Raw genomic sequence first — 17,264 nt, 5'->3', positions numbered from 1 at the left:
GCAGGGAAACGGGCATACAAGAGCGACTTCAAGGGGCATTTATTATAGCAACAGGCTTCAGAGATTTAAAATGAGAATGAGGATATTTCTCCTCATAGTTTACTTCCTCTCTCACTTGACACTGTGGTTGTGAAATGCCCTTTAACCAAACTTAAAATACAATAGGCTACAATGTTCTTATTTACAGTATAAGTTTTCTTTCATTTATAATTATGTAATTAATATGTTAATGAGTTCATGAAAAATAGCCTTTATAATAAGATTTTTTCTGCTTGTCTTCCTCTTCCCATTCCTTTTTATATTTATGCATTCGACAGACAGTTTTGTCCAAAGCAACAGTCTAGACAGAACATTTCAGGCTTTTTAAACAAATATCCTTTATAATAAGCTTTTCCCTCTCTAAGAGAAAAAATCAAATGTTTGGTGGTTTATCCTCTGTTTTATCTAAAAGATTTTTTTTTTTTTTTTGCTTGTCTTCCTCGTCCAATTCCATTTTATATTTATGCATTCGACAGACACTTTTATCCAAAGCAACAGACATTTCAGGCTTTTAAACATTTTATTATATGGAATCCCCTGGACATGAAACCCAAGGGCTTGGCATTGCTAGTGCCATGCGCTACCAGTTTATACAGGAAAGGCATATAGCCACAAAGTACCAGAACAAAACACGACATAACTCGTGACATTTAGGATACAAATGAGGTTCAATCACAGGCTATTGGCTATACAACATTATTTATGCTATGATAGGCATAATAAATTAATAATGGGGCATGTCCTGTAAGTCTAGTCTTACATAACTAATAAAATATACAAAACTTTGCTTTTATTGAACTGATATACCTTTTTTCTTTGATTATCATCGTTGTAATTTTATAATCGGATAATAGAGATTATTGGAGAGTATTTTTTTATAAAAGGAAAGAAAGAAAGAAAGAAAGAAAGAAAGAAAGAAAGAAAGAAAGAAAGAAAGAAAGAAAGAAAGAAAGAAAGAAAGAAAGAAAGTAAAACTATTTTAAAGCACAAAGCTTTCGTCTATGTGTTCAAGAGTTTTTCTAGGCCGTTTCTCAATCTGAAGGCTGCTGCCTTCGGAGGGGGCATTTCTAGGCTGTATGCGTGATCAAAACGGTCTTATTTCAAAATATTAACACCTATAAAGTTGACTATTATTTTTAGTTAATCGTAAAGTTTTGTAATATGCTTATGACTTGCGAATGTAATGCAGGCTTAATGACGCATGCATCCTGCATATGCGACCTCCGCAGGCTGCAGTTTGAAACGGAAGGGCGGAGCTAAAAGTGGGCGGACTGATATCGACGGCAGCGGGGCGGAGCTAGACGGAAGACTGAAAACAGCGTGCTCTCTGTATACATAGTGGAACGTGCCAATTTAAGTTTGTGACAGACAGTGTCAGACAGAAGCACAGAAGGTTTATCAAGATTCGAAGAGTTGATATTTAACAGAACCTGGTTTGCGACTGACATCACTCGTTTCACCTGGCGTGGGAGCCGAAATTTAAAGACAGCAAAAGGGATTCTGACATGCACTTTCAGAAATGTAAGTACTTTGTTTTTTTATGTATTTAGAGTTATTTATTTGTTGCTTACAGGCTAAGCTGTTAGACCATTAACGTTAATGATGCTGGTTTTATGATGCTAAAATGAGAGGGGGCAAAGACAAGAACTTTTATTAATATTTTAATAAGATATCATCAGAAAAGCTTACTAATTTTGATTAATAATTGAATACACACACACAGTGCCCTGTTGAATGTAAATAGCAGTTATCTTTTACATGTTTATTTGGACTTCTTAAGTGGGAAAAGCACTAACGTAAATTTGGTGATCCAAATTTAGTGATTTAAAAATAAACTTAACTCATTTAAATAAAGGATCTCCAAAAACTGTAGCCAACTGAGTCTATTTCTGAAGATATCTGGAGAAACCCCTTGATTAACTACTCCTCCCTGTTATGTTTTCAGTTCCCGTTATGATGGGTGTGGGTCTCAGTCACTGACACGTTTTAATTTAGAAATATAAGTGAAAATGAGAATAAAAATAAGAATAATAAAGGAGTCACGTCTACTAAAACAGATATCTTTATGAAAAGGTCAAGTTCAACGAAGTGTTAACAACAAACAATAATGTAATTGCGGTGTCACATAAAGTTGACGAGACCGGAGGACATCTGCGGAATCCCCGCTACATCACCCGCTACAACACCCACGCGCGTGACTCATTGGCCAGGGTTTTCCGTCTTTGAAATTACGAGATACAAACATCAGGGTATCCCGGCCACTAAAGCCCACCCTTTTGGACATTTTAAAGACACAATCTTTATACACAATATATAGCCTAATTAAACGCCGTTTGAATGTGTTCCTGCAGTAGCGAAAAGGTCATGGGGTTCGACTCCCACAAAAATAAACAGATACAAAAATGTAAAACTTTAATGCACTGTAAATCGCTTTGGATGAAAGCTTCTGTCAAATCCGTTTTGTGTAGACATGAAACTGTTGCAACGGACAGCAAAGGCACTGATGTCTTTTGGTCAAGCAGTAATGTGTTTTATTTAACTTTATGTTTTGACCACTGGCTTGATTATGTAGCTTCTAGAGTTCCAGAAAAATAATTGTTATACTTAAAATCAAAACAGGTATCGAAAGGTGCTGTATGTTGCCAGTGAAGTAGTGTTCTTCATTGAGCAATATCCACTTTGTAGATCAGTAGCCCATAAAGTTAAAGTTAGTGAATCACTAACTTTAACTTTATAAAAGTGAGATGGTTAGTGATAGATAGTGATGGTTGAAACTGATAGTGTAAGTAAACTAAAAAGCATGGAGACAGATACAAATATAGATAAGAAAAGGAATCATCCCCAGTGGAATTTCCATGCATGTTAAACCAGAATTGCCTTCCTCTTTTGAATCCCCTTTGTCATAAAAATAAACTTGCATACCTAAGCATGTTTTTGTGAAACCAGTTTTTTTCCTGTAAAATGATTGTTTACAGAAAGCTACGACTAAGCTTGAGAACATGACAAAATGTAAAAAAAACATTGTAATGCTCCTAATATATTTTGACAATGGATGCAGTGGTGAGTTAAAGTATTGCAACACTTATGTGGCTGATTTTAGCTCAGTACGATCACTCGGTGCAATCTAGCTATCTGGTATTGTGAAAGGCATCAAATCTGACTCTGGATCAGTATTTACAATATAAATATAGTCTGTTCACAACCCTACGGGGCCCCTCAAAGGATGTACGTCACCAATGCAGGAAGAAGATGTGGTTTGCCACTAACGGAGCGTAGCGGAGCGTAAAGGAAACAGAAAATGTGCTGTGTGAACCCTCTCCATAGACACAAGGTTTCTGGTGAAAAAGAAGGGTAGGCATGAGCTCACTTTTCCAGATGGAATACCTTCCTCAGGGGTGAGCGTTATGCTCCTTTGGTGGAAATTTCATTTTTATCTCACGTTTGGGGTCAAGAGTTTGAAGAAACTTTCCTTGCATCTGCTCTAGTATACGTAAACCGATGCCCACTGGAAACCTCCCATATTTGCATTCTTTTCTTTTTCAGTTACTCTTGGTGACTAACACGAAAAAAATACATTTTTATGTCATATCAACACCTACTAGTAAAGATGGTCTCTGGGGAAATCACATTACTGGAGAGATTAGTCAGTATTACTTAAAAACAACAACAACAACAACAAATGTGCTCTGAGGATGTTGGTGTCCAGCAAATTGTGACAATGCATTATCTGTCATAATGGGTTAGAAAATGCAATGTTGCTACAATAATAAAATTACTGTTGATTTTGTCTTTGTAAACTGTGTACAAATGTATGATTTGCAAATGAAATATGCTTCCCATAACACCAAGGACATCAATTTAAGTATGTGTCCATTTATGCTCATTATATCTTATAAATAACTGTTTTGTATTCTTGTCCAGTGGTACACGAGGAGTATTTCATGAACTTTATTGTCGTTGTTTTGCTTTGTTACATTTTTATATACTTATTATGTATGCATGATAATGGAAAGGGTGAACTCTCCTCTTTTAAATTTGACAATGCATTACTGAGAGATATCCAATGTTTTACACCTGCCAACAGCACCAAAGGAAAAGGCGTGTTACCCTCTGCCCACAGTGAAGAAACTCCTGGAGCAGAAGAGAAAAAGGGAGACTTCCTCAGCACCCCCTTCCTGCTCTACAGTGACTTACACTGCTGGTGGACCTGCATCTGTGAGTAAAAAAACACTGACATGTTAACATGAAGATCTGAAGGCAAGTGCAAGACATTAATCATCATTTAAAATGTTTCTAACAGGCGCTGACATCCGTTCAATCTCCCACTGCCGGTAAGCCTGACCATCTCAGCTAAGTAGAGCTGGATGTTAAATATACTTAATTCATGGTTCAATTTTTTTATAGTTTTTCTTCTTTCGGTTTTTTGCAGGGGCCAGTGTTAGCTACCCAGACATGGGAGCTGTTAGATACGACAGATGGGAAGTTCCCAGCATTCATCAGCCTCATTCTTCCCTACAGCAGTGCAATCCGTTTCAATTCATGTCCAACTTTTCTCAGACTGGACAGACTCTTGGTACTGGCTACAGCTCTCGGCAGATGCAGGAGTGCCACGATGCCCAGACAACACAGCAATATGTAAGCTTGAACTTAGCTCATCAGCTATATAGCAGCGATTCCCAACAAGAGAATTCAAGTATCCTATGTGGATACTTGGAAAAATGTTGATTGAATGTAGATGCTATACCCAATATAATATGAGTTACAAGAAACATGTTTTTTGTGTGGTGTTGTTGAAGAGATATTACAACCGATGAGGCTGTGTTTATTTTAAACAAAAATTGTACGAAATTATGTTCTGTAGCATTTCAGATTTATTAAAGGTGCCATAAAATATAAAAATGTATTTAGCCTGGCATAGAATAATAAGAGCTCTGTACATGGTAATGAAATATCGTAAGCCTCAAATGCGTTTGTTCCCTCATTTTTATTGAAACCTTGTGCACGCAAAAAAAGACGTCACAGTTGAGATGTACACCCCAACATTAAATTACACATTAAATTATTACAAAGTTGTTAAAATGCTAAAAACGAAGTTGTGACTGCTGACTTAGCGCTTCATGCTAGTTAATGCTATATGCTAACGTTTAGGCTGAAGTTTTACTATTGACTTTACAGTTACATACTGAGAAAACCCAGAAACGTACCACTCAGAAACGTCCATTAACAATCTCCAAACTATTACTCAAAATCTGTATTTTTGTCTTATACAGACTCAAACATACAAGGTATGTTTACTAATGTGAGCTACTGACATGAGCCTCAGAGCAGAGCAGAGCTCGACATTATTATTCATGACCCCTCCAAATAGAGCAAAAACAGACCTTTTTATTCAAAGGACAAATCCTACAGTTGTAAATGTAAAAACGTTTCTGGATAATTTGAGAGGATTTTGAGAGAACTTTGGACATTTACAAGTTTGAAGCAGAATGATAGTTGAAGGCATGTGGAAATGCTAAGGCCAAATGATAAACAAAGGTTAGTTGTATCTGTCAAAATCTCACGTTTCTATCTCTCCTCTCTCACAGTCAATCACAGTCGATTGTCCTGTTACTGCATCTGGGACTGATATGACCGGAACTGTCTCTGCTCAGAGTTCCATACAGTGTTGGCCATCTCAATCCAGAGAAGATCACGCCACCCCGTATCTTCAGGATTACAGGACACAGATGGATATGGTGAAGCTACAAGAGGCTCGAGTCTTCCTGCAGAATATGGATTACAGTAGAACCACCTGGCAGGATGATGACGGGGACACGTAAGTTAGGGAAATTTGAATATGAATGGTAAATGTTGGGTCGATTTATTGCAGGATGAATGATCTACAATTGTAGCACTGAGCCTTGTTCAGCACCCACATCTAACTAGAAAGGGTGGTGATTTTATCTACTTACAATGTAACAGAATAAGCTATTTATAATGGTATCCCCTGGATTTTTCAGAGTAAACGGTCCCATTACTTTAAGTCTGGTTTAATGTAAGACTTAAAGGGGCTGGACAGGGTTTAGATTACACAAGGTGTAAGCCTTTGTTATATTATGACATTAAGTAGTTTATACAAACATACATTACAGGTGCGCATCTTCAGACAAAACAGGAAATTAGACGGGTACCTTTTCCGAAGAAAAAGTGAGTCTTGCTGTGGCAAAACTCTACAAAATATTACAATGATGCTAACATGATTTAGCATGATGCTGGCATGATTAACCATCATGCAAACATGATGCTAACATGATTTAATATGATGTTGACATCATTCTAGCATCATTGCAAATTATGCAAACATAATTTAGCATAATTATTAAAATTTAACATGAGGCTGGCATGATTTACCATCATGCAAACATGATGCTAACATGATTTAACATGATTTTGACATAATTTGCCATGATGCTAGCATGATTTACCATCATGCAAACATAATTTAGCATAATGTTGACAAAATTTAGCATGATGCTAACATGATTTAGCATGAGGCTGGCATGATTTAACATGAGGCTGGCATGATTTACCACCATGCAAACATGATGCTAACATGATTTAACATGATGTTGACATAATTTGCCATGATGCTAGCATGATTTACCATGATACAAACATAATTTAGCATAATGTTGACATAATTAACATGATGCTAACATGATTTACCTGGATACAAACATAATTTAGCATAATGTTGACATAATTAACATTATATTAACATGATTTACCATGATGCAAAAATAATTTAGCATAATGTTGACATAATTAACATGATGCTAACATGATTTACCTGGATACAAACATAATTTAGCATAATGTTGACATAATTAACATGATGCTAACATGATTTACCTGGATACAAACATAATTTAGCATAATGTTGACATAATTAACATGATGCTAACATGATTTACCTGGATACAAACATAATTTAGCATAATGTTGACATAATTAACATTATATTAACATGATTTACCATGATGCAAAAATAATTTAGCAGAATGTTGACAAAATTTAGCATGATGCTAACATGATTTAGCATGATGCTGGCATGATTTACCATGATGCTAACATGATTTAACATGATACAAACATAATTTAGCATAGCATAATGTTGACATAATTAACATGATGCTAACATGATTTACCTGGATACAAACATAATTTAGCATAATGTTGACATAATTAACATTATATTAACATGATTTACCATGATGCAAAAATAATTTAGCATAATGTTGACATAATTAACATGATGCTAACATGATTTACCTGGATACAAACATAATTTAGCATAATGTTGACATAATTAACATGATGCTAACATGATTTACCTGGATACAAACATAATTTAGCATAATGTTGACATAATTAACATGATGCTAACATGATTTACCTGGATACAAACATAATTTAGCATAATGTTGACATAATTAACATTATATTAACATGATTTACCATGATGCAAAAATAATTTAGCAGAATGTTGACAAAATTTAGCATGATGCTAACATGATTTAGCATGATGCTGGCATGATTTACCATGATGCTAACATGATTTAACATGATACAAACATAATTTAGCATAGCCTAATGTTGACATAATTAACATGATGCTAACATGATTTACCATGATAAAAACATAATTTAGCATTGTTGACATAATTAACATGATGCTGGAATGATTTAGCCTGATGCTATAGCATGATAAAGAAAATTACATTTGTATTATGTTTATACAGTCAAAGTCCCTTTAGGGATGTTGCGCCACTATGCGGCCATGTTTGCAACGCCTCCGGGCAGTTATTTCAGTCATGCGGGAGTGAAGTCATATCTACTTAAATGGGGAAAGACAGATATCTCTAAAATCGTTTAATTAAACAACATATTTCTGACCAACAATTATACCTGACATCAACTGTACCATAACATTTTCTTAAGCTCAAATTTGGTTAAAACACATTTTTATCATCGGTTAATAATAATAATTGGTTCTCTTAACTGGAAGGCGAGATTCCCATCATCAGAGGAGCCATATTGAGCATTGCATTTCCCCATGTTCAAAGTAATAGCGGTGCTTAATCTTGTTATTTCTAAAATCTTTGATACAGTACAGTGTTTATGTAAATTGTTTAGTTCCCCATAATGCGTCATAAATGATGTGGCCACATCAGACCATATCATTAGGTGTTTCACCAGAGAAGTTATAAGCTCTTAAGTTTGTCATCCTATGAGTCCTGTGACAAGTCACTCCAAATGAAAACGGACCTTGCGGGACAAATAGAGAACTGAAACCTATTTATTTCTCTCCCTTTTTTAGGATTTTACATATCTACACGGCTAAAGGTTTGAGGGAATATGCTTATGCTGCTGCAGAGAAACTTTTTGAACTGGGGAAGTTGGACTCCAAGGAGCACAAGGGCAAGGTGAAGATCATAACAATACTGTTAAATAAATAAAGGCCTTTTTTATTTCGCATGCAAACTAAATAGTTGTCCTCTTTTATCCCAGACTGCTTTGCTGGTGGCTGTAGCAGCCAATCAGCCAGAGATAGTCCAAGACTTACTCTCACTTGGTGCAGACATCACCACATGTGATGTTAATGGTCAAACCGCACTTCATCTGGCTGCCACCTATGGTTTCCCCCGAGTCATGCAGGTTAGTGGGCTAAGCTGTCCATTGTATGTACATACATAATTCAAAATCACAAAGGCAAATAAAAGTAAAAAAAAAAACTCTTTTATGAATTCATAGGTTATTCTTTCCACTGGACTCAGAGTGGACCTGGAGGCTCGTAATTTTGAAGGTAAGAACCTGTATGAGATTTCATAAAATGACATTTTGAGTGTTCATGTTTATCATCCTCAAAGGCATATGTATGCCAGTGAGTGTACATAATAATAATAAATAATAATATATAATTTTATTTAATAATAATATTTCTGTCTTAGGTCTGACTGCTCTGCACTGTGCTGTGATCTCTCACTGTGGGACGATGAAGGCTATAAATGCCTGCTCCTCATCTTCAACATGGCTCGCTGATGGCAGTCTGCAGACTCAGGCAGAAGATAAACTGATGTGCTTGCGGTTAATTATAAATGCTGGGGCCACAATAACCAGCCAGGTACTATGTCTGTTTAACTAGTTTGTAATATGTGACTCTGCCTGTGAAAGCCCTGCTAAAGACTTTTTTATGTAAAATGTTTAGATGTTTAAGATGTTTAACTCTAGGAAAATGAGCATATTTTCAAAAAACTGGAGTGTCCCTTTAATGTTATATATCTTCAGGACAATTGTTTTATTCACCTCCTGAGCATTTCTTTTCTTTCAGAAGTGCTTTGTAAACAAAACAAATCACAGGTATTGACATTTAAAAAATGACGATAGATATTTCCACGGTATGGGAAAAAACAACATGTTTTCCAAATGTTCCTTTCTGAGAGACAGACAAACAATTGATTGTGTCATTGTTCCATACGCATTAGTTTCGTTTTGAGAGTGCTTCACAAGTAGGAAATCTCATTCATGCCATGGCGCCTTTGATCTCGCTTCGGTTTCACTTTGTTGACTAGTATTGCTTCAACCTTTTCAGGAAATCAAAAGCAACAAGACAGTTCTTCACCTGGCAGTGAAGGAGGGGAATATCCATCTCGTGCGCTTTCTCTTGAGTCTGCCGTTCCCTGATATGCCGGCCTTCATCAACCTGAAAGTAAGAGACACATGATATCAGTTATATTGTATTGAAGTGGTTTCATGTAGTCATGCGCTATATTTATCACATACTCCAGTCATTGCAGGATAGAAGTCAGCAATTGTTTTGATCTTTAGTTTTTTTTACATGATCATCACTGTTCAATGTAAATGTGAAAGTGATAACTAATTCCACCATCATTGGGTTATCTGTGTGGAAAGGTTATGTTAAGCTAGGTTAATCTTTATATTTTAAATCTTTTTATTTAAACTTTAAGCATACGACAGGCCATTTTTTTACTAAAACATTTTTAAGAGCTCCCCAAACTGAAAACAACTTGCACTGACATAAAATACATCAGGGCCCATTGTTTTGCCTCAAATTGCACACAGGTAATATTTTTAGTAAGGCATGTTTGTTAAAACTAGTTACATTTCCTAATTAAACTAAGGCCTAGTCCTGGATTAAGCTAATCTCTGTCCGGGAAACTGCCCCAAAATCATAGTTTGATTTCACTCATTAATTTCACTTTAATTTGAATCTTTGACATGACCTTAATCAAGATTAACTCTTTCCCCGCCAGCATTTTTTTTAAGTTGCCAGCCAGCACCAGCATTTTTTATGATTTTTACAAAAGTTTAATAGCTTTCAGAACTTTTTCTTCTAATATATAAACATACAATATATCAGATAAAAGAACAACCCGTCTGCTTTCAAACAAACAAACTGACAAAAACATCTTATCTTCATTTGTTCTTTTTTTATAACAAAATTGTGGTATTTTTTAGCAAAAAGCTGAGATAATTGCATTTCGTAAAGCACGTTTGTTAGAGATCAGATTCAGAACAATGATTAAAAATATACACAGAGTTTTAAATTTATTAAGTCTGGTAAGAGCACCTAGTGGATAATAGCGAAAACAATAGCCTAACCTTTTCTTTGTCCTAAAAACTCAGGGAAGAGTCATTGGCAGGGAAGCAATTTTTCTTAATTGACAACAGTGGCGGCTCGTGACTGCTCATCCAAGGGGCACAAATTTAAAATAAGTGTTCGGAGTGTCATGTGTGTTCCTCATGTTTTCAAAATATGTGTTTGAACCATGTGAACAATGTGCATAACGTGTTTTTCAAAATAAGTGCTTGCTGCACACGCGTCAAAACCGTTTATGATAAAATAGACGCTCACATTCACAAAATAAACGCAAGACACTTCCTTAACAGTAAACTCTGATTATGCATGAGATTATGCGAGTATCTGGCAAACGAGAGCGTCTCTTTTATTATCATAAACCCTTTAGATGCATATGCAGCAGGCACTGATTTTGACAAGACACGTGATGCACACAGGTTCACTTGACGCGCCGAACACATATTTTGAAATGACGAACTTCGCATGGAGCGCCCTCAAAAAAAGAAGTCACCGGCCGCCATTGATTTACAAGATAACTCGTCAATGTCAGGGAAAGATTTAAAGATATAAAGGTTATATTTCACCAAATTTTCTTTACATAATGCAGGATGATTTTATGTGAAAACGGTTCGTAGCAAAAACGGATTTTAGCTGGGTCACATATAATAATAAATGTGTACCAAATATATTTTTTTAGGCTCACGGGCACACAGCCCTCCACATGGCCGCGGGGCTTCATGGAAGCCCCTGTCAGGAGGAATTGATCAGGCTGCTGCTGAGATGTGGAGCTGATCCCAGCATCCGCAACCTAGAAAACGACCAACCCGCTCATCTACTGCAGAGCGGGGACAGAGGAGAAAGGGTAAGAGGCTTTTCTTTATTCATAAAGCAATGTTTAAGCTCATCAGGGGTCTGGCTGGGCAGTCTGCCAGTTTAAGTATAAGTATTTGAGTATAACAAATGAGGAGAATATGCAACAACTGATTCTTTGTTCCCCCTCTAAAATTTAGCTCAAACTCATCTTGAAGAAGAAAAGTGCCTCTAGACGGCGTTTTACATCCTTACAGGACCAAGAGTGACTAGGACTACTTTTATAGTCCCAATGTACCCCACCTTTTCAATAGAGATACCGTCATCTGCAAACAATAGTATGTATACTTCAGTCTTAAAAAATATCAGCCATCATCAAGAGTTTTGATTAGATCATTGTCAGATTAGAATGAAATAAATAGTTAAATTCGAATGAACTAGGTTATCTCTGGAGGAGGATGGGTTTTACCTATAGTATCTTCTTATGGGGATTTTTACGTATTGCATCATTTTAGTATGACAGTATAGTGCAGATTGGATTCTGCATCATAAAACTGATTCACAGTTAATGTAAAACCTCACTCAGTGATTGGGTGTTATTATGTAGCATGAAGAAAGCGATCATACATGACTATGTATTTATAGTGATTTCAATGAAATCGTCATTAGGACTGTCAGTACCAGTCTAGGTATAATTTATGAACCATATTGGTTCGTTTATATGAACAACTGGAACCCACTGTGTGGTGAATTGTTTTTTTTGGTTTTTTTTTAACGTATTTATATTGTATTTGGTTGTTGTATGTTGCATATTATTATTTTGTGATCTACAAAAGAGAGTTCTAGAATTGTTACCTTAAAAATAATGTCTCTTAAATGGGTATTTGCCTCACAGCATAGAACTCTCTTCCTATCAAGAACCATTTTTACTGTGTATAAAGTTCTTGAGTTGCTCTATTGTTCTTTGGAGTATTGAATCATTCCTCAGATCAACATTATGGTACCTATAAAACACCACATAGAAGCTTTTAGAGGATTAAAATAGAAAAAGGTTCTCATATGATGTCACTGTACAAACCTCATTAGTTCCAACTGGAACTTTCTTTATCAAAGAATGTATGTTACTTTCTCTCAGGGAGAAGATCAGTTACAGTATTTATTACATTGTATGATTAACATGACATTAGTTTCTGATGTAATGTGCATTACTCAGTAGCACATATGATATCATAGATGTCTATACAGGAGATTTGTCATTTGTGAATATGTTATTTTGATGATTCATATGAGGGCGTGAAATGTCAGGGGTTCTGAGGTTAAACTATACTCAACCACACTGCTGTTGTCTTTAAGACCATAGTATCAAGATCGTAAGGTTGTAATCATCATTAAGATGTAACTGATTTAAGTATAAAAGTATGATTTTTGTAATGTGGGGATAATATCTATCTTGTATCAAGATTTTATATAATAGAGGTTGAGTCAGATGTACGAAGAGAAAGGCAGACGGTTTATAACCTGCATGATTCATTGTGTTGAAGTACCTACAGAGTCCCTCAGGAAATTCAAATGAGGGAAAACACGCTAATGTCACTTTCTTGTAAAACAAAGGGAGGACTGTGGATTTATGAGAATTGATTCACTTTTATAACAAAGACAAAGCGTTCACTTTGCTATGAGTTCATTTGTGGAGCTGATTCATTTGTGAAACTGATCACTGTTTTAGTAAACATTGTAAACACAGTAATGAATAAAACCATTGACAAAACCAATGTCTATAAAATCTAGCATTAAAATTTGCTGTGCATGTACACAGTTTGAGAATGCCATATTTAATGACCTTTTAAGATCATGAATGTTTAATAAATGTATGTGTGTATGTCACCTGGCTAGGTCACGTTAATCAAAGTAAAGACCAAGATCTCTGTAACTTAATTTTTTATTGACTTTGGTACATGACAGATGTGATCTGATCATAAATAAAAATGGACTTTCATATTATTGTTTCCAGCGTTTTAATATGACTGTGGTTTTAATCAAACTCATAACAAACTCCATCATATAAGCAACAAAAAAAATCATTTTAGTGTAAAAGTATGATAAATAACCATTAATAAACATTCCTCCAATAACAGTCAAACATGCCAATGGAATAATGTGATTCAAAATATCACAATGATTTCCTCCCTTACGCTTCCGTTTATCTTTTGATAGATTATACAGTACTGTTATAATATATTATTACCATGTGCTGCTTCCTCAAATATTTGTTAAATACTGTAAGTACATTCAGTTGCTGTTAAATCATAAGCTAACATATTTACATACCAGTGTATATCCATGCTGATAAAATAGACATGACCACGTTCAACTTCTTATGCATTTCAACCAATTCCATAAAGCAATTTTCCATGCATATTCAAATAAATCATAGCCAGATAAGGTACATTTCTCCAAAACCTTGTATTCAGGTAAAGTGGGCTTTTAAATTTTAAAGATACGATAATTCATGTCATTCAGTTATAATGAATAATAGAAAGAAACATGGACAAACTGTAGCACAAGTGTTAAAGAGACCTAAAAATACAGCAATAGATCACCATTCAAGCTGAGGTTACAAAAAGAGGTCAAGTATGTTCTACTTTCCTCCACATTCCTGTAAGTAACCTTCGTCTGAGCATTTCCTCTGTGAAATGGGCCAACAAATCGCACATATGTATCTTCTTTACACAGTCTGAGGGGGAACTAAAAAAAAAATGGTAATGTTTATTAAAGATTAAATAAAATATGACTGCATTCGATTTTTAGTATACAAGTAAAGGCGTACTTTCTGTCTTTTGTGGCTGAAGGCCTTCATCTGGACTTGATCTGTAAGTATAAAGCAAAAGCAGTTATCCTGTAAACACCCTGAAACATTCGGCTGGCATGCGTATTTCTGCGCGAATCGCATTTTCTTCGATAAGGCACAAACTCTAACAAAGGTTTGTATGCAAGGATATGAAAGTCACAAGTTTGGGCTCACTAGCCAGTTGAGCTCTTGAAGACATGCTGAGACTCCCATTGATATACACTGTCTATTCACTCAATAAACACTGATACCAAATTCATTCTTCTTATCAGTTTGTGTCGTGTAAAAAACAACATTCAGATATTTTGTTATTTCATGACAAAATTTTAGCTTGCTCCAGGAATAGTGACACTGTTTTTAACATGGGACGGGTCGTTTGAGTATTTTGAGGGGGTGGCATTTGTTGTTTGGGTGGATAGACAGTGTTTGTGTTCTGGTCAGTTTAAAAATCTCTAGAGGCTGCATTTCGAGCAGCTTTTATAATTAATATGCAGGCATAACCAATAGTTTTAATGCACATCTAGTTTCCAGACGTTCTCTCGTCCCGTATTAAGACTCATTCCACATGCACAGTCAAGGCTGCACATTTGCTTGGAAAAACTCTTACTTGGATGCTTTTGAGCATTTGCACTTTTTACCTGTCGGGGCAAAAAACATTTTGAGAGAAACGGAGAGAGAGAAATGATGATGATAGTGAAAGATGACATTTAGAAGAACTGTTTTGGGACCGTGTGGCCAATTCAGATTGAGATCTTATTCAAAATTACCAACTTTTTGGTAATGTAATGCAATAAATGGTTGAAACTCTTGATTTTATTGATGTATTCCCTTCACTGACCAAGAAAATGTGATTAGTAAATTTAGATTTGACGTGTGAAGGTGACCATTAGCTGGTGTTAAACATGTACAGATAGACAAACTGACAAAATGACTAGAAATGAAAAAGAACTGTTGAACTGTTACTAGTTTGATTGACTTACTCAGAGCAATGAGAATCCCAGCCACAAACATAACCGAAGCCAAGATGACACCCGTGGTCCTTAATGTCTCATAATCTGTTCAATCATATTTAAAATTAAATTTAGTCATATTTGAATGTTTAAAGGAATGATTTTAATTCAATATTTGCCCACCTACCATAGTTAAAGGCACTCTGGTCCAAATATTTGTATGACTCTGTAAAAATTTGAAACAAAGTAAAATTCAGTCTATTTAGCAATAGGCATAATTTAATGATTCACCAGAAAATGAAAATTATCCCATAACTATCCATGTGTCAATAAATATGCATAAAGTAATAATGATTTTATCCCCCAAACGTATCGTTTAGCTTAATAGACATATTGAATCATATGGATTACTTTGATGATGGATGGATGTGCTTTTTGGAGCTTCTAAAAATTCAATGCCATTACAAAGTTGAGAAGAGCTATGATATGATTTAATAGAACTCATAAATAATATAACTTAATACAACTGAACAAAAGAAGCTATATATAGACCTGGAATGGCAAGAGGATGAAATTATGATATCATTTTCATTTTCCGGTGAACAATTCCTTTAAGATTGCTGTGAAGTTATTTAGGAAGGTAATGCAGGGTATTGAGTTCAGCACCATGGACAGATGCTTCTCTTCTAAATTTAAATATACAGTTAATACTACACCGATCAACGGATCAAATCTGCAATAGGCTATTGAACATCTAGAGGGCGCAGTTCTGTGTCTGAGACACATTCTGACTGAAATTCATAATTCATTCAACAATTGCATAATATATTGCTATCTTAATAAGCTTCTGTCAATGTTTTGGGCGCGAGCCACTTTGCAAACTCAGGTAAATGACGTCAGTGGTGTGGATTATTGATTAGCTGAAGTTGCCTGCTCAGCAAAAAGCTGGGATACTGCAGTCACCACAGACCTTCCTCTAGTCATAATCAATAAAAAGGTTGTATGCCGTGTGTGTGACCCTATTTAAACAAAATATATAGGCTATATATATAATTATAATACGAAACATTACAAAATGAAGCCGAATCTCAGACCACTTTATTAGGCTATACTGTTTAGGATTAAGAATAGACAAACCAGATTTGAACTTTTAAAACTGGTTTTAAAAAATGAGAATATGCAATTGTGTCCTGCTGAACTTTCATGTCTTTTGACAGCTTAGCGCTTTTCAGCAGCCCATCTCATCTGAGGTTGCTACAGCGACGCCCTTTAGCGCACTCAAATCTTTATGCAATACTTTGCACACATTTCAAACGTGCCATTAGATGAACAGCACTTTAAAAACACCAGTTTTAAATAGGATATACAGTGAAGATGAACCAAGTAAGAATCACATTTGTAAAAGCTGCAGGGCAACAACATATTGTGTATTCAGCAGAATCCTGGATTTTAAATTATTGTACATAATACATGCTTAATGTTGTTCTTAAGACGGATACCTTTTTTATTTTATTTATGCAATATACTCACGACAACACAAAATGCAAAACAAAACATGCCTCACCCGTTCAACACTTATGTAATATAAAGAATTAATAAAATACTGAGAATAACAAAAGGAATTGCATCGTTTTTAAAAGTAAGTGCATGCAATAGACAAACCTGTTGGAGCTGCCATTACTGCAGTTTTCTGTATTAAAGAAGCAGCCGGCAGGGTTTTCTTGATATTGCTATAGAATGTAATGCAGCACCGTGAATGAAGACTGGAAGAAAGACTGCGCCAATGCTGCGATTTAGGTTTTGCGCGCTTGCGCCGTCTAGCGGTGCAGCTGCGCCAGTGTTTCCCCACGGGACCCTCAAAGCGTTTGACACATGAAGCCTGCTGGATATTGCAGTGGGGATCCCGAGCCAAACAACCACCTCCCACTATACAGAGTCCACGGAGCCATTTGCGCAAAACCACACCTAAAGCAGCCAG

The 17,264-nt window shown here is 35.6% G+C and overlaps 2 protein-coding genes across 4 annotated transcripts; one reads left to right on the top strand and one right to left on the bottom strand.

Moving 5' to 3' along the window:
* Positions 1–1,007: 1,007 nt before the first annotated feature.
* Positions 1,008–13,458, top strand: nfkbid (nuclear factor of kappa light polypeptide gene enhancer in B-cells inhibitor, delta). 2 transcript variants are annotated; one of them, XM_065260974.2, is made up of 12 exons: positions 1,008–1,560; positions 4,124–4,254; positions 4,340–4,370; positions 4,469–4,674; positions 5,625–5,854; positions 8,399–8,504; positions 8,590–8,736; positions 8,833–8,884; positions 9,030–9,202; positions 9,671–9,787; positions 11,376–11,540; positions 11,689–13,458. In XM_065260974.2, the coding sequence occupies exons 1-12, from the start codon at positions 1,545–1,547 to the stop codon at positions 11,755–11,757; spliced, it is 1,443 nt and encodes a 480-aa protein (XP_065117046.1). In that variant the 5' UTR covers positions 1,008–1,544; the 3' UTR covers positions 11,758–13,458. The 2 variants fall into 2 exon arrangements, with proteins under 2 accessions (XP_065117046.1, XP_065117047.1); XM_065260975.2 differs by lacking the exon at positions 1,008–1,560 and adding an exon at positions 3,179–3,390.
* fxyd7 (FXYD domain containing ion transport regulator 7) lies at positions 13,410–17,116 on the bottom strand. Of its 2 annotated transcripts, XM_065260978.2 has the most exons (6): positions 16,949–17,116; positions 15,474–15,512; positions 15,317–15,391; positions 14,944–14,974; positions 14,316–14,356; positions 14,066–14,233 (listed from the first exon to the last, which is right to left on the bottom strand). In XM_065260978.2, exons 1-6 carry the CDS (start codon positions 16,962–16,964, stop codon positions 14,214–14,216), a joined length of 222 nt encoding a protein of 73 aa, XP_065117050.1. In that variant the 5' UTR covers positions 16,965–17,116; the 3' UTR covers positions 14,066–14,213. The 2 variants fall into 2 exon arrangements, with proteins under 2 accessions (XP_065117049.1, XP_065117050.1); XM_065260977.2 differs by lacking the exon at positions 14,944–14,974 and having other exon boundaries at positions 13,410–14,233.
* Positions 17,117–17,264: the final 148 nt, after the last annotated feature.

This window comes from Paramisgurnus dabryanus, chromosome 13, assembly GCF_030506205.2.
Source record: "Paramisgurnus dabryanus chromosome 13, PD_genome_1.1, whole genome shotgun sequence".
Classification (NCBI taxonomy): domain Eukaryota; kingdom Metazoa; phylum Chordata; class Actinopteri; order Cypriniformes; family Cobitidae; genus Paramisgurnus; species Paramisgurnus dabryanus.
The sequence above is the reverse complement of the archived record's forward strand: the minus strand, read 5'-3'. Positions and strand labels throughout refer to the sequence as shown.